This window comes from Myotis daubentonii, chromosome 3 (assembly GCF_963259705.1).
Source record: "Myotis daubentonii chromosome 3, mMyoDau2.1, whole genome shotgun sequence".
NCBI classification, from domain to species: Eukaryota; Metazoa; Chordata; class Mammalia; order Chiroptera; family Vespertilionidae; genus Myotis; species Myotis daubentonii.
In genome coordinates this window covers 128,290,369-128,316,874 of record NC_081842.1, presented here as the reverse complement: position 1 = coordinate 128,316,874, position 26,506 = coordinate 128,290,369, and the positions used below count along the sequence as shown (strand labels likewise).

The 26,506-nt window shown below is 51.7% G+C and overlaps 1 protein-coding gene across 7 annotated transcripts in view; it reads right to left on the bottom strand.

Moving 5' to 3' along the window:
* Positions 1-9,253: 9,253 nt before the first annotated feature.
* Positions 9,254-26,506, bottom strand: part of FARS2 (phenylalanyl-tRNA synthetase 2, mitochondrial) — a 591,973-nt gene continuing 574,720 nt past the window's right edge. For all 7 annotated transcript variants that reach the window (XM_059688516.1, XM_059688517.1, XM_059688518.1 and 4 more), the window contains one exon: positions 9,254-9,523. In XM_059688516.1, the coding sequence (XP_059544499.1) occupies positions 9,385-9,523 (139 nt within the window). In that variant the 3' untranslated portion in view covers positions 9,254-9,384. The remainder of the gene's footprint in view (positions 9,524-26,506) is intronic.

Genomic DNA, 26,506 nt, shown 5'->3' with positions numbered 1-26,506 from the left:
GTGCGGGAGAATATCCCCTCGTGGGTCTCCGCAGGCCGGACCCCCGCCCGGGCACAGAGATGCCAAGGGCTCTCTTGCTCAGCCTGCTCTGCCTGGGAGGGTGGCAGCCAGCCTCCCATTCAGACTGGCCAGGCGCTGGGCCCTCAGGGCAGGGACGCGTCTGCAGGGCTGTGGTGGGTGGTCGTGGAGGCCTCAGGGGGAGGTTGTGGGTTCCAGCACACCCAGCCACCTGTGATTACCTAGCGCCATTTGTTTTTCATTTTACTGTATGTGCATTTTTATATTGTGATAAAATATACATAATATAAAACTCGCCATTTTAAGGATTTCAAATGTACAATCAGTGACATCAAGCACCTTCTCAGTGTGGTGCAACCATCGCCACTATCTAGTTCTAGAACTTTTCAACCCCTCGGACGGAAGGCCGCACCCATCAAGCTGCCCCCCCCCGCCCCACACCACTGATCTGCTCTTGGCCCCTGTGGACTTGCCTACTCAGGACACTCCCCAGGATGATTCACACTGTGTGGTCTTCTGTGTCCGTCTTCCTTTACTCAGCCTTGTTTGAAGGATCATCCATACTGCAGCACCTTATCTGAACTGAATCGTATTCCACTGTGTGTACTACCCAATTAAGTTTATCCACTCATCCGTTAGTGAGCAGTTGGGTTGTTTCTCCAACTTTTGGCTGTTGTGAATAGAGCTGTGGTGAATATTTGTGCACAAGCTTTTGTTTGAGTATTTCTCTTCAATTATTTTGGGTACATGCCTGCGAGTGGAATTGCTGGGCCATGTGTGAGGCGCAGCCACGCCGCCTTCCCCAGCATCCTTTGCTACAAGCTTCCCTGCTTCAGGGGGCAGAGCTTGTTTCTGTTGCTTGCAGCTAAGAACCCTAATACCTCATTCCCATGTTACTGATGGAAACTGGGGCTCAGGGCAGTTGAGTGGTTTGGCCAAGGCTCTGGCGGCTAGGAGCTTGGTCCGGCTACAAATCCTTTAACAGTTTGGCGGCGGGACCCTGGGACAGCGAGATTTTCTTTCCGTCTCACTGCCTACACGATATGGTGCAGTGGTTCCCCAGCGGGGTCCCCGGAGGCCACGGTCTTCATGAATTAGTGACGGGGGTCTGGGAGCTATTTTGAATATTTCACAAAGCTTAATGGAAAACTTCCATTTCCCCATAATGAAGCCGCTCAGCCTCTCTAAGATGTCAAGTTTCTTTGCTTTTGGCAGGAATTAAATCAACCCAGGGTGGTAATAAGGGTTGTCTCCTGCTGATCAGAGACTCCGGCTGGCAGTTATGTATATCTTTGATTAATTTAAAAAATGGGAAAATGAATAAATTATTACTTGATAAATGCAGTTGTTTAGTAGATGAAAATCTCTTAAAACATGGGTCCTTGGGGCATGTGGGGAGTTGGGAATCACAAAGGAATTTTGATGATAAAACAAATCCATGAAAGCACTGGCCTAGCAGCATCCTAGGCTGGGCCCCTGGAGCCCTGCGCTGGTCTCGGTCCTGCCACCGACAGCTGGGCCTCACGCAAGGGACTGCACGTGGGGGCCCCGTCCCCGCTCCGGCAGCAGCGTGCCTTCCGGTGGCATCCTGCAGTCTGAGCCCTGGTGAAGGAAGGAGCAGCCAAAAGCAGGAGGTTTCTTTTCTTCTAGACCCTGCGTGCAGTCTGCCCCCCAGGACCTCGTCAGGGTCAGAGACAAGAGGTCCCGCAACAGGACACCTGAAGGCAAAGGAGGCCACATCTCGCTCAGCCCCTGCCCTTCTGTGGCCCCCGTCCAGCCAGTCCGCAGCCCTCTGTTCCCCTTCTGTCCCCCCTCTCTGTCAGCCCTCTCCACCCCCACAGGTATCCCACGGAGACCGCTGCTGGTCCTCACCGCCACTGCCCACCCGCCTCCTCCTCACGGCTGTGCTGCCCTCTCCGGCCCACGGCCCACCACCCTCCGAGGCCTGGGCCCAGACACGGGAGCCACAGGCCGCCCTGAGGGGCCTGGCTGTGCACGGCCTCCAAGCCTTCGGGTCAGCCATACCCTTCTTGGCATTTAGCTCGAAAAAGGGACAAGGGCTCAGCGTTTTTATTCCCGTGACGCAAATGCAGAAAGCCCCCGGAGTCAGAACGCGGCTCTGCGTGATTCTGAAGCAGCCCCTCCGCCTGTCTGGGTAGAGTCGCCCTGGGAAGAGGGCAGGCCGTCTCCCTCACGGGTTATGGGTGGGCGGAAACCCCAGCACCGGGAAGAGCTGGGGAACACTGGAAGGAAAGGCACCTGGCTCAGCGAACACGCTCTGCAGCATCAGTCCAGAGGGCGAGCCTTGTGTCCTGAATACCCACGTCCTCGGCGACTGACCCCCAGGCCCGCAGCGCCCTCTCTGGCTCACGTTCTGGCAGAAAGGCCGTGAGGGTGGCCGGTGGGAAGCCATGGGAGCTCTCAGGTGAGCACTGTCCACACAGCCCTGCGACTCCCACGCCCTCACCTGGCCTGGCCTGGAAGCTTGCTCCGTCCAGTTTGGCCTTCACTAGTCCTCTGGCCTGGGTCAAGTTCCCCTCCACCTGCCCTTCGCCACCCTCCATTGCTAAGGCCCCACTCAGAGATGAGGCAGCAAAATACAGGAGGAGAGATCTGGAAATGGCACCATGGCACCGAGAGAAATGGGCTCCAATCCGGTCGCTGCGGCCCCTGGTTACCAAGGAGCGGAATGCTTTGGGGCCAGTCTGGGAGGCACTGCTGGGAGCCTGTAAAATAGTATTTTCCGCTCCCCGTTGTTCCTCTGGTAGAGCCCTTTGCCACCCCAGAGGCTGGAAATGCTAGAATAATAGTCCCTCTCCGGGTGTCCCTGAAGCTGGTGTGTGGGCAGGTGAACAAACCCAGCCAATGAGGCTTAAGGAGGCTGAGGAATGTCTTCCTGTGATAAAAAGAAATTTGTGAAGAGCAACCGATACCACCTGCCCTCTCCTTCCTGCTTGGGGAGGTGGTGTGGAGATGTGCTGGCTGATGCTTTTGCAGCCACATTGCAGCCACGAGGGGAAGATTCACCCGCACAGCACAGCTGGCAGAGCACAACGCTAAGCAAGCCTGGGTATCGGTGATGGCGCTAAGCCACTGAGCAGCTGTCAGCCCGGATGTCTCTAGTTCTGCGGTGGTTAGTTTATCAGCTTAGGCTGGGTGTTCTGCCACTTATAGTTGAAATCATTCAAATAATACAGCAGGTCATGACTTCCTGGGCCCCACCAGCTCATCTCTAAAATGGGGCCCCTGGACGAATGACCTCTGAGGTTCCTCTGTGTTCAGGCTCTGGGTACCTCTCGGTGCCACAGACAATTCCCAGACCTCACAATCCTTTCCGCTGGGACTGGGCCTCTCTGAACCACCGCTGACTTCCTTCTCCCTTTCCTCGTCTCCTTCCAGGCCCAGTGGGCAGCTCCCACACCCTGCCACCTGGTCCCAGGCTGCAGCTCTGGCTCAGCGAGGGGAGAGGCTAAGAGCTCAAGGAGCCACATTGGTACACGCGCCTGCCTGACTCAAAGCCAGGTTCTTCACCCTCTTCCCAAGGCCTGTGCCACCTTGAGAATGTGCGGGAGGCAACTCTATTAAAGAACATTTTTCAGGCCCTGAAAACTTGAGAGTTAACAAATGATCCTGGGCTCCACAGCACATACCACTGGGAGCTGCGAGGGGCTGGCACAGAGAGGACGGTCACCTGGGTGCCCGGCCCAGGCCAGACAGCCTGAGGCATGAGGCAGGGCAGCCGGCGTGGCTGTGCCTCCCCCTTGCAGTTCTGTCGGCCTCTGTATGGGGCCAGAGAAGCTCAGGGAGCTGGTTCTCTTCCTGCGTTACTAGGCGCTGCTGCTGTGCTGGCCTGGGCCTCTGGGCATGGGGTGAGCAATGCACAGGGACAGGCGAGCTGGCTCAGGGGGTGAGCAGCTGAGCATGCTCACTTCGCTCCCTCTGGTGGGGCGGTGGCTCCATGCCCATCATCCAGGTCTTCGTCCATCCACAGTGACCTTCTCTCCACTGGGAGGGCTGGTCAGGGGCAGGTGGGTGGGGAGGGGAGAAGAGGAGGGGCGCTGCCTGAGGCCATGGCTTCTAGGGCAGACAAAGGAGAAAGGAATGGAAGGGGCCACTTGAATTACCCTGATGCCCTTTAACAATCAGGACTTCCTTTGCCTGGCAGACCTGGGGAAGCGATGATTGCGGTTCAGTGAAACCCCTTCACAGACCACACACGACCACCTGCCCACAGGGCTGACACACGGGCCAGGCTGGGCCCCCAGTCAAGGCTGGATTCCCTATGCGCCAGCAGACTGGCACCCAGAGCACAGGGAGGACCTCCTCTCCCCCCTGTCCTGGTGTTGTGGACTGTCATGCCCTGTCCCTTGTGCCCTGCTGGCTGCACGTGCCGAAGTCATGGGCTGGCAGAACCTGTGGTCTGGGTCCTCTCGCATGGAAGGACCCCTTAGCTGGGGGACCCCTGAGTCTTGGACATGAGTTCTGGTCCTGAGGCTCATCTGTTGGCTCTCAGCTCGGGTGCCCTCCCAGTGTCCCCCTCAAGGGACTGCCCGGACGCCAGGGTCCATGGAGGCTGGGGGGTGGGGGTGGGGGAGGGACTCTGGGAAAGCAGACTCCACAGCTCCCTCCACCTAACACACCACAGCCCAGTCTCCGGGCGTGGCCGCTCCCTTGATGGAGCGGGGGACCATCTGCTCAGAGGCCTAATGAGAAGGGAGCGGCCCCTCGGTCCTGGGGTCTGTGTTAATCCCCTCAGGCTTCTGTAACAGAATACCACCGGCTGAGCGGCTGAAACAAGATGACTGTCTCACAGTTCTGGAGGCTGGAAGTCCCAGATCAAGGTGTTGGCAGGGCCAGAGTAGACAAAGGAAAGACACACACACGTGCAGGCCCTTGTTTTGGGGAGTGGGCTGAGGAGGCACCCCTGTCCCACTGGAGGCTGCCGAGGACAGGACGCGCCCGTCACCCCGTCATCATGTGTCTCCCATTGTGGCCCGGGGGGAGACCGAGGCGCTGAGTGCCAGCTCTGCACCCCTGACTGCTAGGCCCTGGGCCAGGCACTCCTCAGGACATGCAATGTGCTGGTCAGCTGTCGTGGGGATGCTGTGAGGCTAACAGGTGCCGGGGTTTTACACGCGGTTTGCTCACTCTTTGCTGAGCCGCTCACCATCTCCTCCGCGTTAGAGTGAAGGAAATGAAACCCTGGGGACGCCAAATGCCTCGCCTGTGGCACAACCGGTGTAGGCTGGGACCTCAGCACGGCCTCCGGCTTAGCGGTCCAGGCTCCACGGGGCTTCCTGCTCCCCTCTCCTCCTGAGAACAGTCTCCGGCTCAGGACTGGGCAGAAAAAGGACCAGAGGAGGGCAGTCCTGCCTTGGAACAGGGTACTGGCTGGTGGCTTGCCTTTTTTTTTGCTTTTAAGGCAATGGGGCATTTCTGGGCACAGGAGCCACCTAGAAACCTCAGAGCCAACACCACCATGAGTTGTTGAGTCAGGACACACCTCTGGAACATGGGTCCCCTTGCAGGGGCCTAGACATTCATTCAACGGCCCTCTGTCACTCAGCAGCTGACTTGCCATCCTGAGCAGCTATGGCTGCAAGTGGAAATCTGTTACTACTTTGAGCATCAGGCGATAAAGAAGAGCTCTGAGGGTTCTGACCTAGAACCCACGCCACATGCCTGCGCACCTTACTGAGAGGGCCCGTGGCTGCTGCTGCTACGCTGGAGGTGGGAGCCCACGCCCTCTGCCTTTGCCGCAGTCCAGAATGAAATCCCTGCATTGACTGCAGTAGGCCCAGTTCCTGGGCACGTGCTGGGGAGGAGTGGAGGCAACATGAAGAGTGCAGGCTGGAATCAAAGGACCTCCTCTAGCTCTGTCTTCACAACATCTACTTGAGCCTGCAATCTCATGCCTGGGGAATGGAGATCCTAACGGTACCAGCCCGGGGATTGGAGGATTGGATGAGATGATGGATGTAAACTCCGTGAGGGCTGACTTCTCATGTGGAACAGTGGCCCCCATGCTAGGTGGCTGAACGAATGTGCAGTGTGGCGCCCGGCACGCCGTAAGTGTTAGCTCCATCCCACACTTCCCTTCATTGCACTTTGCAGATACTGACTTTTCACCAACATTGACCCAGACCCTCCAGCATCAAAAAACTGTGGTGCTCTGAAGCTCAGATGATCATTAGCATTTTTAAGCAATAAAGTATTTTTTAAAATATGTCTTCATTTATTTTAGAGCAGTGGTTCTCAAACTGTGGGTTGCGACCCCTTTGAGGGTCGAACGACCCCTTTCACAGGGGTCGCCTAAGACCATCAGAAAACACATATATAATTATATATTGTTTTTGTGATTAATCACTATGCTTTAATTATGTTCAATTTGTAACAATGAAATTGGGGGTCACCACAACATGAGGAACTGTACTAAAGGATCGTGGCAGGTTGAGAACCACTGTTTTAGAGAGAAAGGAAAGGGAGAGAGAGAGAAACATTGATGAGAGATATCAGTTGGTGCCTCCTGCACACCCACAACCCTAGCATGTGACCCAACCTGGGATTCGACCAGTGACCTCTTGGTGCATGGGCCCATACTCAACCACTGAGCCACACCAGCCAGGCACAATAAAGCATTTTTAAATTAAGGTATGCACTTTGTTTTTTTAGACCTATTCCATTGCTTATACTTAATAGATGACAGTATAGTTTAAACATAATTTTTATATACACTGGGAAACCAAATATTTCCGTGAATCACTTTATTGCGATACTGTATTTGCTTTATTGCGACATTCACTTGATTGCGGCATTCGCCTTACAGTGGTGGCTGGGACAGGACCTGAAATGTCTCTGAGGTCTGCCTGTACGTGCCGTGGACGGGAGAGGGCAGACGGCCCTGCTGGTAGCTGCTAAGCGCCGTTTCAGTGATCATGGCCAGAGTGGAGACTGGAGAGCTCCTGGCGTGGGGACAGAGGACACACGGTGCCCGCTGAGGGGTCTGGGCGGGTAAAGCCCGCCGTGTGGGCATTTCGAGGCCGCCATATGCTCTTCAAGTTCACTCACTAGCTTCAGTGTGGAAGAGCTTCCTTTTCCATGTCCTGATGCTGGACCACCCCTGGCCAGGGGTGAGCTGTGCTGACGGCTTCTAGGGCTGACAAGCCAGAGGGCACAGCTCAGGGATCAGTGTATCAGGGTCCCCCTCAGCATAGAGGGAGGCAGCAGGGGACACACGTGCGAATGGCCGTGGAGCCCACAAGGCCCCCGCCCACCCCCGAGGCTGCAGCTGGTCACAGCATTTATTGCTATGACAACGTCAGCTCCAGGGTGTAGCTGCAACCTCAGCTGCACCTTCTGGACCCTCACGAGAAACCAGGCTTAGTGGGACTGGCACCAAAAGACATGCTCAGGTGTCTAATGCAGTCGCTGTGACGGGACCAGCTCTGCAGAAGGTATCTGTGTCCTCAGTCAGGCGTTTTGCTGCTCTGGGCTTAGTGTCCTGTGTGAGGATGGGAGCTGTGGCTGCTCTCCAGGACCCGGCTGAGGTCTGCAGTTCACGCTCTGCCTTCTCCACCCCCAACAATCCTCAGAGCAGCTGTCATCTGCTGCTGCTCTGTAGGTTCTGGGTTCCCTGCCCAGTGCAGCCCCTGCGATGTCCCACTCTATCCTCACCCGACGCTGGGCAGGCGTGGCCATTGTCCCCACCCACAGAGGAGGGGCTGAGCGACGACAGGGGACCCCAGTGATGCTGCTGCCCACCCTTCTCTGCTTGAGGAGTTGGGTGTCCTTGGGCTGCAAAGTGATGGATTAAATGACCTTTCTCATGTTCTTCGTTTTCATTACTGACTGTCCTGTGGGGATGACATGAAAAAGTCAAGAGCTGGGTGTTCCTTGGGCTCGCTGGTTGGGCGGGCCACTTTGGGCATGAGTGCCGGGCACAGCCCTAGAAGCACCCACGCGCACCGATGACAGGAGTCCTGAATGGGAGGCCACGGGGAGGCCGCCACGCGGGGGTGCTCCTGCTCAAGTCCCCTGCTTCTTCGGGCTCAGTTCCTCAGCTGTGAAACTGAGACCACAGTTGGTTCTACAGCACCGAGTGTTGAGAGGAACGCCCCGGAAAGCCCCCGGTGAACTCCCCAGTGTTAGCCTGCCCTGCCCCGGCATCCCGGCTGGCACAAGCATAGTATTCGACCCTGGATGTCACCCTGGCTCATTCTGTTAGAGAATATTAACACAAGCCTACCTGGCTTTGGACACAGAGGTCTCCGGAGACACGGCCACAGCTGGGTCAGGGATGGCCGGCCACACCAGCAAAGGCTGCGGAAGAAGAGACACGAATGACCCTGGTTCCCACACAGACCTGCCCACTCAAGGAGCTGCGTCCAGTGGGCCCCAAACGGTTTGGATCCAGGCTTGGGTGTGGGACTTGGGGTACGGCTGCCCTAATTCCCATGACAACCCAAGGGAAAAGCCCAAGTGGAGATCACCCGAAATGACATTCAGGCCCATTCCTTCCCTTTGGAAGCAGCTGCCGCCCCCACACCGCTGGCTGCTAATGGCCACCCCTCATCAAATATTTATGCAGCCCTCGCGGCTCCGGCACAGGCCAGGGAGGGAGCCGATGATTAGAACTGCTCAGGAGTGGAGCAGGCGGACTACAAAGTGTCTGGGCCAGAAAGGGAAACATCAAAGCCCACATCCTTCCATAAAGGTCGCTCCCGGAAGCGGAGGCCTCCCGTGAGGAAATGAAACTTTCAGGGGGGCGAGGACAGGCCTGTGTGGGCCTGCAGGCCGCTGGGCGCGCTCCTGCCTTTCCTCGCCGGCGGCAGAGCCTGCTAAGCTCAGCCAGGGCCAGAGGCCTGACTCCAAGCCACGGGTTATGAAAAGCATGTGAATATGTCGCCGGCTCAGACCTGTGACTCCCTCACTTTCGAGGGGGGCCTGGCATTTCATCAGTGCCCTGCCTGAGGCCTGCCCTTTGTGAGAAGAAAAGGGAGAGAAGGAAGAAAGGAACAGAAGCTGATTCAGAAAAGCTCCCAGTGCCCGGAGTCCTGACGTCCTCTGGCTCCGCCGTTACCTGGGGGAGCCCGTCCGCAAGACTTCCTCCCGGCGTCGCAGGCAACGGAGCCCAGGCCCAGGCGCCTCAGCGCCGGCCGCGCCTCCCGAAGGAAAGGGGCCGCTCTCGCTCTGCTCCTTTCTCGCCTCTCCCAAAACAAAAGACAGACGCAGTGTCAACAGTTTTTCAGGAGCGATCCTTTATTGTCTGAAAGTCCTAAAACTGACGCTTTTATCAAAACAATATCCTTTTTTTTCTTCAGTGAATCCGAGAGACCTGAGGGCCGTATTCCCGGTGCGGCTGCGCCATCAAAACCTGCCCTCCACGGCCAGCAGCTGCACCGCGGCCTCCTGCACGGCCTGGTGGATGTGAGTCACCTCCCTCTGGGACAGAGTCCGCTCCATGTGGCGGTAGGTGATGCGGTAGCAGTGGCTGGTCTTGTGCGTCCTAGAGAATAAAAGAGAAAGGCGGTGAGTGAAGGGCACGCATGCTTGCCGCCTGCAGGAGAAGTACCACCGGCTCTGACCGGACCTCCCAAGCCCAGGAGAACCGGAGGAGCTGCGGGACTCCTGCTGGCAGCTGCTTCTCTGACAGCCGCCGGGAGGGCGGTGGGTAGGGCATCCTTGGCCCCATCGGACCAGGCGCATCCAAAACCCCTGGGAGGAAGCTGCTTAGGAATGTGATCCCGGGCCAAGCCCTGGAGACCGTGGCTCAGTGGGTGGGAGGTGGCCCTGGGCTCGCGGGTGGGACTCTGAGAGCAGACAGGGTCAAGGGCCAGTGCCAGCGCCCCTCCACCTTCCTCATGTCCGAGGAAATGGCCATGTTGGAAGGCCCATTGCAGTCATCTGGAGGCCCAAGACCGGCCCCAGGGACTCGGGCTGCCCGGAGAGCCGGGTGTGCCATAGTAACTGTCAGCAGCCCTGCGGGCCGTGGGAAGCACAGACAATGTGCCATATAGACCGTGTGTCATCTCTGTGCCATGCAGACAACCACTCTAATCCTCTGCTTCTGCCAGGGGTGGGGAGTTGATTTTCACGGGCCACCGGTGGTTCCGGGAGGGTAGACATGGTGGCAGCAATGCCTTCTGCTTGCACCACAGCTGCTGGGCACCAGCACGATCTCGCAGGGAGAGCTCGCCACCAGCCGGCAGAGCGCCTGTCCCGGGGCCTCCTCCTGGCCATGCGGCTGGGGGTCTGAGCTGCCCTCTTCTTCTGAGCCACACGCATTCCTCTTTCGCAGTCTCAGCTGCAGGCGAGCCAGTCCACGCCCTTCCTCACTGCAGATGGAGCAGCCGGGCAGGCCCGTTCTCTCTGGCAGGGGAGGCGTGCGGGGCCTCCAAAAATGCCGGACCCTGGTGGGTTCCCTCCCGGCCCCTGGAAGACCCACAGGTCCACTTCGCTGCCACCTGGGTCCAGAGCCTTTGCTGCCAGAGGACTCCTGGCATTCATAGGTCTGCTCTCTGGGCTCTCCCCTCCTTCCTCTCCTGCCCGTTTTTGTGCCAGGCCCCTTGGCGGAGTGGAATACACCAGATCAAGGAGGGCCGAGCCTTCCCATTTGCTCCTTTGCCTCCTCTAGTGTTTCCTGGAGCGAGGAGGCCCGGCTGTCAGAGGCCCTGTAACTGTAAGGCTGGAGGATGCTTCCCTCAGGGCAGGGTCCTGCGTGCCAGCTGGGCACACGGCAGGACTCCTCCACCAGCTGGGCCAGAGCATTTCCTGCTCAGCCCCTGTCACTGGGAGCCATGCCCGACCCACACGGCAGCTGCTGGGAGTTTGCAGCATCTCAGCGCTCCTGTCCGGGCTGCTCCATGTCCGGCCACCTCGCCCGCCCGAGCCTCAGTGTCTTCTCCAGTGACAGAGACAACAGCACTTACCCACCGGCCTTTCCAGGCGGGGCAGAGACCTGGCTAGACAGGGACCGCACGGTATGAAGTGCCCTACGAGTGCGGGGTGCCACTGTGGCAACTGTATTTTTTCACTGGCTCACCCTGAGCTGAAATGTTGGTAATAGGGCACCTACGAGTTGAGATTTCCAGCCAGAGAAGAAAGGGGAGCAAAGTATCTTCTTGTTTCTATGTCTTTAAGGAAGACTTCTGAAAGGATTCTCAGGGTTCAAACAGCTTTTACAAAACTGTTGGATGAGTTAGATGTACATGAATCATTAGCATAAGAATTTTATAAGTTGAGAGGATAGTATTTGGCAGAATATTTGGTGATAATTCAGAAGACTGGACTGAAAAGCAACCAGGTGTGCCTTTTCTGAACATCACTGAAAAGAGAGAAAGAGACCTCCCTTTCTTGCTTTCTAGAAGTTTCTGTATGGAGCTTTCCTGTGGTGGGACGTGCTCCTGTCCTTTTGCTGGCTGGAGAGCTGCAGGGGGTGAGCTGGCAGCTGACCGCTAGGGGGACCGGGACTCCCCTTCTGAGTAGTGAGTGGCCTGCCCACAAAGACCTCCGGGGCCATGAGCTGAGGGACAGTGCTCGTCACTGAACAAGAAGACAGATTCCTCAATGGGAGGGAAGTCCTCCGTGCCCAGCCCCACCTGTCTGGATTAGGGCTCAATTAATTCTTCTTATATCACCTGTGCAGCCTCTTTTAGGCCCAAAGCTTCTCAATCTTTCATCTGCCATGACCCTCATTGTCCCTCAATAATAGTAGCAGCAGCAATATTTATGTAGCTTGTTACATACCAGGCACTGCTCTATGCTCTTTGCAAGTGTCGACTCATTTAAGCCTCACAACTCCATTGGGTAAATAACATTATTGTTCCTATGAAACAGATGAGGAAACTGAGGCACAGAGAGCAGAAGTCACCTGCCCAAGGTCATGCATCTGGTAAGTGGCAGGGTTGGATTCCCAAGGAGGCCATCTGGTGGGGAGGTGTAATGGTGCAGCCGCTGTGGGACACCGTTTGGTGGGGCCTCGAAAACTTAAAGGTAGAGTTACCAGGTGACCCTGAAATTCCACTCCTGGGAACATATCCAGGAGAACTGAAAATAGGTGTTCAAGTAAACACTTGTACAAGAATTCTCATAGCAGCACTGCTCACAACAGTCAAAAGGAGGAGGCGTCCACCAGGGGTGAGTGGGCAGACAGCGAGGTGCATCTGCACGGCGGGTGCACGACGCAATGCCTGTCACTGAGCGGAGGAAGTGCTGCCCATGCTTCAACATGCACGAACCTCAGCACATGCCAAGTGAACCAAGCCAGACACAGCCCACCACACACTGTAAAACCCCATTTATATGACATGTCCAGAACAGGGAATCCATGGAAATAGGACGGAAATTGGTGGTTGCCATGAGTCGGGGGAGAACTGTTTAATGGCACAGGGTTTTCTTTGGGGGTGATGAAATGTTTTGGAACTAGATGGATGTGGTAATTGCACAACATTGTGAATGTACTAAATGCCACTGAATTGTGCACTTTAATTTTATGCGCATTTTACCTCAATTAATAAAGCTAGAGGATTTCGTTTCAGGGCCCAACTATCAACTATGACACTGGACTGCTCCACCACATTCCTCATCTGTTCCCTTTCTGAGCTCTGACCTCTTCCTCTACCCCAACCTCCTCAGGAGGTGGTAAGGTTTGCAAACGATTGCTCTGTTCCAGGAGATGAACCGAGGCCGGGTTCCCCTCCAGCTCTGCCCTTTGGCTAACGGAGAGGGCACAAGCTGGAGAGGGGGCATCACTGGGACACGGGGTGGGAAGCGCCTGAAGCGGGCGCATTAACGAGGTGGGTCCTGCTCCAGGGCCACTAGAAGGTGGCTGGGAAGCCACAGCTGCAGGGAACAGAGACCCACCTGCCACAGCCCTCAGTGGCCACAGCCTTCAGGACAAGAAACCTTCCCTGAAGGAGATAACAATATGCATGACAATCTGGGGTTTTTTAAAGGCAAATTAAAGTTGTGTTTTTAATGTACTTCACAGCTTCTGCTCATAGGCAAAGTAAATGAGAAGCCATGCTGAGTGTGAGAGGTCAAACTTCAGTATAATGAGATTGAAGAGAGTCTTAACTTTTTTTGTGTGTGAGTTGGAACTTCATTACTTTGAGATATTGGCTAAAACGAATTGGTCAGTGGCAAGAGCTTGAATTTTTAACAGAGATTACAGTGTGAGAATCTTAGAATGTTTGAGCTTCCAGGCCTTCAGTTAGCACTACTCACTCACAGATTCATTTAGTCATTCAGCAAACAGCAGGCTCCAGGCCCCAGGCACTGCACTGGGCACTGAGGACTCAGGGTGCCTGCCCGGGGCCGGGGCAGCACCCAGGGAGGACAGGTGTGGGCCTGCACGCCACACCACAGTGGCTCACAGGGAAGCCAGCGCGCCCACCCAGCCTCCCGTACCCGAGGCTTGCTCCTTTAGCAAATGACTTTCCCTCGGTGCTGCCCCATAAGCATCACCTGGTGCGATTTGTCCAGCACAGTACGGGCGCGACAGAGCCTGTCAAAGGGAGCCAGCCCATGCTGCCCATCAGAGGCTCACTCACCTCCAGCGAGGAGAACACAGCGCAGGACAGCCCACGCTCGGCCCGAGCAGCAGGGTATGAGTGACGCACAGCGCACGGCCCTGCCACCCCCACCTCTTCTGCTCCCGTTGGCCTAACTAACATCAGCTCTCATTTGAGATTCAGCTTGGCTCACGACACTGGAAACATGACTCACACTCCTGAAATTTACTTCCGCTTGGATCCCGTTCTCTGCTGCGCTGTGATCATCACTGTCCACCCGACTCCACCGCCCTGCGCATGCCCAGCTGCTCCCGCAGTGAGGGGAGCCAGGGCCGAGGGGCGGCCGGGGTAGGATGGAGGGTGGGCAGGGCAGCAGGCAGGCATTCTGTATTTTAATGCCTCTCCTTCCACAGCCCCAACCTTGGAGCCAAAGAAAAAGATGCTTAAGTGCAGCCCATAGTTAAGTCTGGGTTAGCACAGGACCGCCAACATTTTAGATGTTTAAAGGGAAGCTGCCCCAGGTCTATCCTTTTTTCCTGAGCAAGAAGTGATGAACTTAACAAGTTTCAAAAGTACAGCTGCTCTCCAGTCCTCAGAGTGCCAACGAGAGGCTTCCCAGAAGGACTCGGGGCTTTGGAAGTGTCACTGGAGAGAAGGAACAGGGGCAGAGTGCTAGGAGGGCTGCAGTACTTTTCACACAACCACTTGGTTCACTCGGCAACCACACAGCTCTGACCTCGAAATAAAACCCTCCATGGGAGGCAGCCACACCAGCTCCTGCACCATTCATGAGGGTCAGCTTTCCCATCTGTGGCAAGAGCAGTGACTTCACATTCTTGGGAGGCACTGGCACCTCCCAGAGCAGATGGTCCACAACCAGCAGTCCCTGCAGTCACCACCTACTCATGTGGGGGCTCCTTGGCCAGAGAAAGTGCTTAGAGTCCTGAGGATGGGATGCCCTGACTGCCTCCTGTCGGAGCCACGCCCTGTGCCTTAGGGAGGGTAGGACCTGGCATGCTTTCCCAGGCAGGGTTTCAGTCAGCAGCAGGAGCAATGCGGCAGGAAAAGGACGAGGGAGGGAACCCCTTGTTCATGGCCAGCCCAGAAAATGCAGACTGGAAGGAGGCGCGGTGGTGTGGAGAAGAACCCAGACTTTGCAGCCAGGGACCTGGGCTCATTCCCTGCTCTCCCTTTGCTCCCTGTGTGATGTGGGCAGCTCTCCGACTCCTGGAAGTGAGGACAGAACATCTGCTTCCAGGGTTTGTGCTGACGCAGTGAGAGATGCATGCAGAATGCTAATTCAGAGCCTGTCTGCCCAGAATGGGTGCTTAATAGCTACTGGCTTGTCCCATCTCCCCCTTTCCTCATGGAGCTCACTGCGGGAGGAATGACACTATTTCCTATGAGGAACCTCCCTTAGGGGGCTTGGCATCCGCCTGAACTGGGAGGAGTGTCCCTCCTGGAGCGCATGCGCACGGTGGCTTTGGCTGGGAGAGTCAGGAATGGAGTCAGGACAGTGACGAAGTATCTCTCAGCATTTGGCACGACTTAAACAAGTGGTCTGGAAATTAAGCAAATAATTTCCCCCTTTACCTTCCCTGTATTAAAACAATAAAAGAGGAGAGAAGGTAAGTCTGAGGAGACCTGAGCCAGTGTCTCTATACCACTTTTTCCAACAAACCGCCTTGAGGTTTTCTAGGACAGAGGCACCCCGGTGTCATGTAGGGAAATAACAGGCCAGGGCGGCAGGAGACGGGGTCCCAGTGCAGCCCAGCAATGTCATTTAAGCTCTCCCACGAGCGGGCTGCACTAATCAGGCTCCAAGGCTCCTTCCAGCTCTAACACACCAGCATCAGCGGAGAGAACAGAGATTTCTGAAGTCAATGCCTAGGCAGGAAGAGCCAGCCAGCTGCCACCATTTGCAAAGCCTGCACAGGATGGGCGGGGAGAGGGCCGAGATGGAGAGGGAATTTCCAACAGGTTGAAGCACAGATGCACGATGCATTAGTGATGAAAGCAAGAAGGAAGTGAGTTGGCCTGCGCTCCCCAGTGGGCCGTTCTGAGTGGCCCCCTCCCTCCCTCTTCCCAGCCATGAAGAAACCCATCCAGGTGGTTCCCCGGCTGTCACTGCCTTGGGAAAGGCAGCCCCAGGGCCGGTCTTGGTGGAGGGAGAGCCAGCGCCAGGAAGGAGAAGCTGGGGTCCTGCCGCCAGCGCCAGGAAGGAGAAACTGGGGTCCTGCCGCCACATCTGCCCCCCCCCCCCACCCGCCAGCCCCGCCCCGCCCGCTCCTCACCACAACACTGGCAACTTCAGAGCTCCTTACAGACTCGCAGTTTGTAGGCAGGAGATGCTTTTTCACATCTAGCTCTTGCCAAGTCCTCAGGGAGGTTTCAAAGCCTCCCCACCCCCTCCCCATTCTAGTCCCAGCAACCCCAGTCATGTTTCCTGTACTTCGGAGTTAGCATCTCACGCCAAGCTCTCCGAGGGCCAGGGTTCCTGGTCTCTACACGCACGTGCACATGACAATAACTGCTCTGGGGAAATCTTCTAATAGCGTCTCCCACGGAGAGGCGCAGGGACACGCCAGGCCCGGAGCTACCGCTTCCCGGCCACAGGCCACTGGCCCAGTTCCCATTCTCTCATCCCTGCTCTCATTCTAAGATACGGACACTGAACTCACAGGACTTCTGAAGGAACTGAATGAAAAAATATATATGTAAAGTGTTTAGCACTGTTCAGGCTCATAGTGAATACTTGGTGTTGTCATTTCCGTAGCCAGAGATTATAGGCCTCTGCTTTGGGCCACACAGGAAGGCCCGAATGACCTGCGACAAATCACCTGAACTTCGACTTCCTCGTCTCTAAAAATGATTACTAATATGATACTACAACGTGGAGAGAACTTGAAGACATTATTAAACAGCATAGGCCAGTCACAAAGCTTGAACATGATATAATTCCACTGATACGAGGTATTTGAAGCAAATTCATAGAGACGGTAGAATGACGGGAGTCAGGAGCAGGGGGTGGGGATGGGGAGTTGGTGTTCAATGGGGACAGAGCTTCAGTTTGGGAAGATGAAAAAGTCTGGAGGTGGAAGGTGGTGATGGTTGCACAGAAATGTAAACTTTAATGCCACTGAACTGTACATTTAAAATGGATACTATGGTAAATTTTGTTACATATTTTTTATTAGAATAGAAAAAATTTGAGGATAGTTGATTCAAGTAGCTGAGTTGACTATTACTAGAAATGCAAGTTTGGACTCACACCTATATTAAAAACAAACCAACGAAAACGGCAACAATGAACCCCAGGTCACTGACATGCATGTGCAGAATGCTGCGGGGGGGTGGGGGGGGTGGGGGGGGGTGGGGCGGGGGGGCCGGAGGTGGGATGGAGGGCGGAGGGGGGAAGGATGGGGATGGGACTCGCTCCATCCTCCCAGACAGCTGTTCACCCTGATTTCATGAACCTTGCAACTAAGCTGCTCTTCAGGTCATGCAGGACATTTTTTAAGATCCCTCGCTTGTAATGCTAACAGGGTTTGGCCAAATTTGAAAGTCTTTTCAGCTATTCCATTATCTTCTCTTCTCAACCATCCTCTTAACATTTCTAACAACTTGAAGTAATGGCTCACTTTGCACAGATTTTCAAAGCTCTGTGCTTTCTGGTTGGGTAGAAAATTTGGAAGAGATTTTATTTTTCTCCGTGGCCTAGTGAACGAAGCCAAAGTCAACAGCGTTAACTGTAACTCCGCTGTCCCCGCAGCTTCCCCCACACAGCATGCTGACACTTGGGTGGACAAGTCAGCTTACACCAGAAGATTGTGGTAGCTGAAGTGCTATGTCTGGTCAGCAATTATTTATTCTGTGCTGAGGTAGAGTTTGTGGGGGATGCAAAATAGGGACACAATTTGCTTGATCAATACATAAATATTCATGAAGTGGCTGTTCTGTGCATGGCACAGTGGCAGTGTGAGGGGAAAGAAGTCTAAAAAAATAATACAAAGAAGGATTAGGTTAGATAACCCCCTATTTGTGGGTTAAGACATTCATACATGAAAAGCTAGCTAACAGGACAAAGCTACTAACACTAAATATTAAACTGATTACAAGGATTGTAAATAACATCAGTCAGAAAAGACTTAATGGAGATGAGACTATATCTTAAAGTATGAAGGGTATGGGGTGCATTCGAGCTGGCAAAATAACATAAGCGGTACTGGCGGTGGATGCATTCATTGCATTCCCACCTCTTCCATTTCAACGGAGTTGCTGAGTGTATGTTCTATAAATGGTCCAATGAGGATCTGTCCACAGGATGCATGACCTGCCAGGGAGGGTTACGTACAATGACATCAGGAAGTCAGCTCTGGGCATGGCGGGAACAGGAAGTGACTGACTCTGCCTGGGAGAGAGCAGACAGTCTCAGACTGGTGCCAACTGAACTGGGGTGGGGAGTATGAGACATAAATTTGGCACGTGTATAAGTGGTAAAGGAGAAATGGCATTTGTGTAAAGGCACAGATGGAATCGTGAGCACACATGGACAGGCTGAAGGAGAGATGAGTGGTTCAGAGTGTCTGGCTGGGTGTATAGAGGATAGACTACAGAAATGGTGGGCAGGAGGCTGTGGGGTAGGGCGGGCTCACAGAGGAGGGCCTTACACACCTGGTTCTAAGAAGCCTCAACTGAAAATCCATTAATAAGCAATCAACCACAACAACAGAGTCAAGGACCAGGTCCCTGCAGAATCCGATGGAAGGCTGGTAGGACTTGGCTCTAGACAGTTTCCCTGCATCTAGAAGCTAGTCCTCAGTGACTTTTACATCTCACTCCCCCCAAAATAATAAAGGGCTGCTGAAATATTATGGTGTCTGGTACAATAGCCACCCAGCCAAGGGGCATGCTCTATCTATACTCTACCCATTAGGCATGAGTAGAATTACCCATTACTGCGTTATGTTGTATAGCTTTTATTTCTTTAGTGAGTGATGGATGAAAGAGGCTAATTACTTTAAGAAAGACTCAGTGTACAGTTAATTATAAAGGAATTACATATTAGTGAGGAGAAATTTATATACATTTCCAATGACATCTTTATTTTGAAAATGCTGTAGAGAAGGGTCTAATTAATAGCACCATCTCTCGACAAATAGTGAAAGAGAGAATAACAAAATAGGGGCTTGGCTGGCAGGCTGAGTTTCCTCTCTCTATAATGTTCTGGGCTAGAATATGGCAGTGAAATATTGATTAAGTATTCATCATGCAAGCAACATGTTTCATGGATGCAATGAATCCAAGATAAGGGACCCTAAAGGTTTTCTGGTCTGTGCTTGAGTGGTTTCTATAGAGCCTAGGCTGATTGCCTCTGGGGCCATTCCGGTGGAGAGGGAGTGCCATTTTACACTGAGCCCACCAGTGCTTCCTGTGCTCCTACTCCTTGGTCCTGTTTCACCCCAGTCCTTCTTCCCCATGACAGCCCTTCAAACCCTCAGCTCACTGTCAGCAGCAAAGCAGCAGGAGGGCCTTTGCTGGGGACTCCCAAGACCACTGGGGGTCAGAGTGGGACACGGCCTTTGAGGCCGAAAATGTCATGTTTAACATCACTGCCTCCAAGTTTAGACAGCCTTCTGTCTGTCCATCTGTCCATCACCCATCCATTCCATTCATTGATCTGCTTGTTCATTCAACAAATGAACTGAACATGTACTATATGCCATGTATTCGGCTAGGTGCTGAAAATCTAATGGTGAAGCAAAATAAAATAAAATAAGACAAAACTACCTGACTTCCTGAAACTCACAGTCTAGCATAAGGGACAGGCATTAACGAAAGAATTACAAGGAAATGTAAGTTGCAACTACACTAAAAGGGTTTGAAAAGGAGGTATAAGGAGCTGTGAGGCTACATAAAGGGCAATTAACTGAGGTGGGTAGATCAGAGAAGGTTCCCTGTGCAGGTGTCAGTGAGCTGAGATCCGAGGAGGGTACGGATTAGTGAGGTGAAAGGTGAGTGGGTTAAGGGTGGGCAGAATTCCTGGGAGAAAGAATGGCATGGACAAAGGCCTGGGATCTGAGCTCAAATCCTAATTTCTCCTCCTCTAAACTCTATGATCTTGGGCAGATTGCTTACCTTCGCTAGGTACCGGTTTCCTCAATTATAACTTGGAGAAAATAATTCTGCATTAATGCAGGTGACGCCTTTGTAAGCTTCATCTAGATTAGTTACTATGAGCTCCATCACCTGAGGGTCTCAAGGTTTAGGTCTTCCCCCACCCTCCAAAGCAATAGAACCCCAATCTCCCACATGATACCCTTCAAATGTGTTTCCTCTGAATCATTCAGTATGTACAGTTCAAGGAAAAGCTGCATTAGCAGAAGACAGTGAGGACCCCACCCACTCGGCCTCTACTTCCTGCCCATGGCAGCCCCCCGCCTCCCCGCGCCCCAGCAGCTCCTCAGAATCCCCAGGACTCCCAATAAGGCAATTTCAAAACCAACCCATATTCTGCAATAGAGAAAAGCAAAGCTCAGAGAGGCAATGGCTTGCCTGAATTTGTCTCAAAATGTACAAATGCAAGAGAAATTTGCTTCAAATATGATTAGGGCTCACTTGGAAGAACACATTTTTCTAAACAAAGAGAAATCCTGGCTCCATGGAGCTTCCGTAAAGGCAGCCAGATGCAGCAGGGAGCAGGCAGCCGCGGGACCAGGAGCGGAAGCTTATCCCACAGTCCCCGTTAGAGGGTAAGTGACTGGGACGAGCCTCTTAATGACTCCGAGCCTCAGTTTCCCTATTTTATAGAGGGGGTTGTAATTGCCTTGCAGTGTTATTGAGAATTAGTAGGTTTTTAAAGCACTTTGCAATTAATATGACTATCTAAATGTATCATGCTAAAAGAGAGATTTTAATTTTGCAAATAGCCAAACAACATTTAGGGCTAAAATTGGTGAGGAAATAATCTAATTGAATCATATTCCATATATGTTAAAGGAAAGCACAACATAAAATATAAAGTAACAATAAGATACATTTTCTGATGTGGCTTATTGTTGGTCTTATAAAAAGTCTGAAAAACAAACAAACAAACAAACAAGAAACAAAGAAACAGAGAGGTCCAGACACCCTTTGAGACAAAACAGCATCACACAGCCCTCACCTCAGAAGCAGCTGGAATGACTGCACTCGCTGCTTCATAGTCAGACCAGAGTTTGGGCTCGGTCCTAAGGGTCTGCTTTTGCCACCTGGAGAAGGACACGACTACTCCAGACCACCTCTGCCCCTGAAGAGCTAACATGAGGCAACCACAGCGACAGAAACCTGCCCCAGAACCTTGTACATATACTATATGGAAACACTTTCTAAGTTCCAAATATTGATAACGTTTTAAAAGGCTCTTGGCCCTGCCATCGCACAGTCTGTGTAAAATTGAAGACACTTTGTTAATAATGTGAGCGACAATAAGGAAAATGAAGTTATAAGTTATGCAGCTTCCAGAACATTGCGCCCACTTGCTCTCCTGGTTACGGCCACATGCTCTCCTGGTTATGGCCCACATGGCAGGCCTGAGAGTAGAAGATGAGGTGACTTGGGAAGGCCCAGCTAGAATGTGACCTGGCTGGGACTTCCCTCGCCTCCTTTCACTAGACTCTGCTCATCTTTGTCCTCAGTGCACTCACTTCAACTTATTAATTTCCACTGTGGTCACAATGCTTTTAAACAGAGATATCACAGTAAACAATTATTATTTACCAATTAAATTACAGCTTGCTTTTAGAAATATGACATTGACTTTATCACAGAAAGGAGAAAGAATAAATTCAGTAGTAAATATTACTTGGCAAAGGAAGTGTAGGAAGTATAAACAAAGCAAAGGTGAAAGAAGAAAGAAAAAGTAAAAAGAATAAAGGAAGAATTATGTGTTTAATGCTAGGCCCTTAACTCTATCTCATTTTATCCTCATCATTAGTAGAAAATATTTTTAAAAAGCCAGGATGAGAAAAGAGTAAGGTTGGTGAAGAGAAAGTTAGACCTGGCAAACACAGAACCCAGACCTGCAGGTTGGGAGTGGACCCGTGGGTTAGAAACTTGACTTATGTCTGCAACCGGAGTGAGAGGAAAGCCTGACCATGCCCATGCTTTGCCTTGCCTGAGAGGGAAAGACCACAGTTGTTTAGGGAGCAGAACTTACCAAATATAACATTAAAAGAAATTCTCAGGTGCGACTTCATATGGGAATTCTAGATTAATAATGCTATAAGCCCTGACCACTGTGGCTCAGTGGCTGAAGGGTCATAGGTTTGATATTTGGTCAAGGGCACATACCTGGGTTGCAGGTTCAATCCCCATCCCTGGCCGGGGTGAGTGAGGGAGGTAACCAATTGATGTGTGTCTCTCTCACACCGATCTCTCTCTCTCTCTCTCTCTCTCTCTCTCTCTCTCTCTCTCTCTCTCTCCACTCTCTCTAAAAATCAATGGGAAAAATATCCTTGGGTGAGAATTAACCCCCCCCTCAAATAATAATAATGGCTATGATTTATGGGTCACTTACAATATCTCTGAGGTGCTGAGCAGAATCTAGATGCATATCTCATTTAATTCTTATTGCAATCCTATCACAATGGGAATTATGTCCTATATTTTGCAGGTGAGAAAGCCATAGCTCACAGAGGTTAAAAGTGTCTTGCCAGGTCACTCAAATAGCAAGTAACAGAGGTGTGGTCTCAATTAGGTGTCCACCTGCCTCCAAAGCTGTGCTTTCAATCCTGGGCTGGGGGAGTGCCTGATACTAGTGGCCTCATCACTCAACCATATCACTATTTCAAGGCAGTGGTTGGTTTCACAAGGCTGTTCCCTTGATGAAACTTGAGGGAATAGCCCTAAAATGCACTTCCACAAGAAAGCAATTTTGCTCAGGGCCAGGGGTTCAAGCCCACAGCGCCTTTGGTGGTCTGGCTTTGTTGCTCGGATAAATCTGTTGACCTCTCCAGTTCTCAATAAAACAGAAGTAATGGATTTTGGTCTTAACTAGGCCCTCAGTTAGGAAAAAAGTGAAGTTATGCCAGCAAAGCATTGTCAGCAACTTGGGAGAAAATGCCAATAAAGTAAAGGTCAGAGTCAATAAACCATTTCAAATATTATTGAGTTGTACTGGTCCATTTTCAAACTCAGTGAAAAGAAGGAATCTCTTTTTGGTATTTTCCTATTTCAAAAAAGAAACCAAGTTTACATTTCTGGTGTCTGGAGAAAACAATTAGCTTTCTGAAGTTACACCTGATCCATTATAAATGCTTAGGCAGGATTCAATAAGACTGCCCATTAGTTAATTTCAAAGGCAAAGTGTCCAGACACTCAATCATTGGCTTGACGGGCAATGTGACACATTGTCCTGCCTTGAAGAAACTACTGGTGTGGTCCAACACCTTGAGACTCCCTTACTTCATGCTACATTTTTAACTGGGCAAAGGAATGGCTGCAGAGTTGGGCACAGTATGTGCTTTGGACAGATTGCTGGGACAGGTGATCAAAAAGTATGTCTGTCACTTTTCCTACCATGATCTATTTCCATGTATGACAATTAGCTCAGAATAAGTAGTGAGCTACGAAGGTTCCAGAATGATGGCAGAATAAGATAAACTGGAGATGCTACTGCTATGCACTCTCAGATGTGCTGAATTACATATATGAATATTGGCTTATAAAAAAAAAAAAAAGGAGATAGCCTGGTTGGTGTGGCTCAGTTAGTTGAATGTTGTCCCAAGAGGTCATTGGTTCAATTCCAGGTCAGGGAACACTCCTGGGTTGCGGGCTCGATCCCCAGTAGTGTGTGTGTAGGAAGCAGCTGATCAATGTTTCTTTCTCATCAATATTTCTATCTCTCTCTCCCTTTCTCTCCCTCTCTCTGAAATCAATAACAACATATTTTTAAAAAGTAGATAACTGAATAGATAATATGAAAGAAGGGGAAATGTCCAGATGAAACAAAGAAAAAAGTTGCAACAGTAAGTGCCCAAGGCTCCAGCTGCCTAGAGTAAGAAACAGCATTAGTCACTGTAACTTAGAATTTAGAGTTTAACAGCCACCTGAGAATAGAAGGCTTTGGTCCACATGAAGCACGGAGTGGGAACTGCGATTCCTGCACAAAAATGGTACCCTAAAAGGCCGCGTCCTTGTAACAGTAGATATATATCACAGAGAGGAGAAAAAGAGTCTTATCTCTCCCTGATCCTGAGAATACTGAAAAGGAGTCCTCCCTGAGGTTCAAAATCCAGGTCTGTGTTGCAAATGGATCTGGGTTCCAAATGTACAGCACCTCAGACCCTTAAGCTGAGAAATCAATGTAAAACCAGTCCTAGAGTTGTGCTAACCCTAGGATGTCTAAAATACCTGGCAGAAAAAAATGCAGAACAGCCTTGGAGAGAAGGCTGGCCACATGGGATTACCCTACAGTCAAAAAGTACATGATACGTGAGGAAAGAATGAATTATATGCCAGTTATCTATATACTAGAGGCCCAGTGCACGAATTCATGCATGGGGCGGGGGCAAGCCACAGGAGGTTGGCCAGTGGGGGGCTGGAGGAGCAGGGAGGGACTGCAGGAGGTTGGCTGTTGGCCCCAAGGAGGGAGCTGCTCCTTGGCCCCACTGGAAAAGGGGCCACATCCACCACCACCCACCCCTGGTTCCCCAGCCCAGCCCAGGCCTGAAGGCCCCGGCGGGGTCGGGAGAGGAGGCGATGGTCGCCAGGCCAGGTGCGGAAGGAATGGACGCCAGATGTCGACGCCGCCCCGCCACTGGCGGTTCCCTGCCTCCCCCTCCTCCTTCCCTTGCCGCTGTGCTGCCACCCATGCTGCCAGCACCGCAGCGGTGGGCTGTTGGCCCCTGGGGAAGAAAGAGGACGGGAGCAAGACAAACCCTTGTGTTGAGGGCTGGCTTTCAATAGATCTCAGCGAGGGAGCTGCTCTGCTACATCTGAAATCTCAACCCAGAAGCAGGTCTCTACGAATGGTTTTATACCAGGGGCTGATGGGGGTCAGCCAGCTTCGGGGGGGTGGGGGGGGATGGGGCGGGGCACAGGAGGTTGGCTGTGGGAGTGCACTGAGCACCAGGGGGCAGCTCCTGAGTTGAGCGTCTGCCCCCTGGTGGTCAGTACATGTCATAATGACTGGTTGACCAGTCGTTCTGGTCATTCAATCCTAATGGTAGCTTAGGCTTTTATATCTATAGGATAGATATAAAAGGCTAATATGCTAAGTGTCTGACCATCCGACCAGTAGCTATGATGTGCAATGACCACCAGGGGAAAGACACTCCAACCGGTAGCTATGATGCACACTGACCACCAGGGGGCAGACGCTCAATGCAGGAGCTGCCAAGTTGTGGTGACTTGGCAGCAGCGGTTCTTAGGTAACGTACCCTGGAACCAGAGAGGAGGGAGCCTGATTCTTGGGTGTGTCACCTGAGAACCACCCTCTTGCAATCAGGGGATGTTGGAGAGCCGGTTTTGGCCCGATCCTTGCAGGCCAAGCCGAGGGACCCCCACCTGCTGGAGGGACCCCACTCACTCCGCAGATGCCCTTAGAGCCAAGGTGTAAACCCAGGTGCGGCCGGCTGGGGAGGGACTGTGGGAGGTTGGCTCCAGGGAGTGTCCGGTCCATCTCGCCCAGTCCTGCCCCACTGGCCACCTTCTAATTAATTTCCTTTCAATGTGCACAAATCTGTGCACCAGGGCACTAGTTAGATATAAAAGACAAAAGGATTAGTACCCCAAGAATTTTGGATGCAAGAATAATCTAAAAAGTGTTTAAAATGATTAAGTATTAATTTAAAACATTCAAATGTTTAAAATAGTCAAAGACATAAAAGGACCATGTGAAATAACAATATGAATAAAAAGAGCAGGTCTGAAAAAAGACCTACATAAAAATGCATAGAAATAAAAACATAGTATAATTTGAAAATGAATGGAATGGTTATACAACAGATTAAATCAGCTGAATGGATAATTAGTAAACCGGAAGACAGATCTGAGGAACTGTTTAGAATGCAGTAGAGAGAAATACAGAAATGGATAACATGAGAAAGGGTAAAAAATACAGAATAGAATATGAGTACCAGGAGAAGAATATAGAAAGAAGAGAAGCACTATCTGAAAATATAATGGCTGAAAAATTTCCATAATTAATGACATACTCAGACTCAGGAAAGCACAATAAGTTTTAAACAAGATGAAAGGGGAAAAAAAGTCTCCACTGGACACATTGTAATTAAATTACAGAACACCTAAGACAAATAGATGACCCTGAAAACAACTAGAAAGGAAAATTAGAGATCTAACAAACAAACAATTAGAGAAATAGGTGACTTCTCAATATCTACAGAGGTAATGGAATAATACCAACAAAATGTCAGCCTATAATAATTATACCCAGCTAAGATGTTATTGCAGAATAATGGTGAAATAAAAACATTTTGAGACAAAGTGAAACAAAATGAGAAAGTTTACCATTCAACACCTTAAATGAAGGACTGATGAAAGGTATATTTCAGGAAAGAAACTGAACTCAAAAAGGATTGGATATAGAAGCCAGCACTGGTAATATGATGGCTCAGATCATAACCCAGTGAAAGCTAGACTCACTCTGCATCAGAACTATTTTTAAAGCTATGGTTTCAGATGCCCCAGTTTTCCAGAGATAGTCTCCATCTTAGATGCTATTCCCAGAATTACCCGAAATTGGAGTAAAGAGCTCAGGGGAGCTGATCTCCTGTCCTTGTGATTGCCACCAGTCCCAAGCATCCCATGGAAACTGACTACTAACTGAAACACTGTGAAGCAGGACAGCAGGAATACAGCCCAGGCTCTGGGTCACTCAGCCATGCTCTCAGCACATACTAGATGAAATTTCTTTCTGGCAAGTTATGCTCTCTAAGCTTAATTTTTGACACCTTTAAGCGGGGCTAAAAAACCAC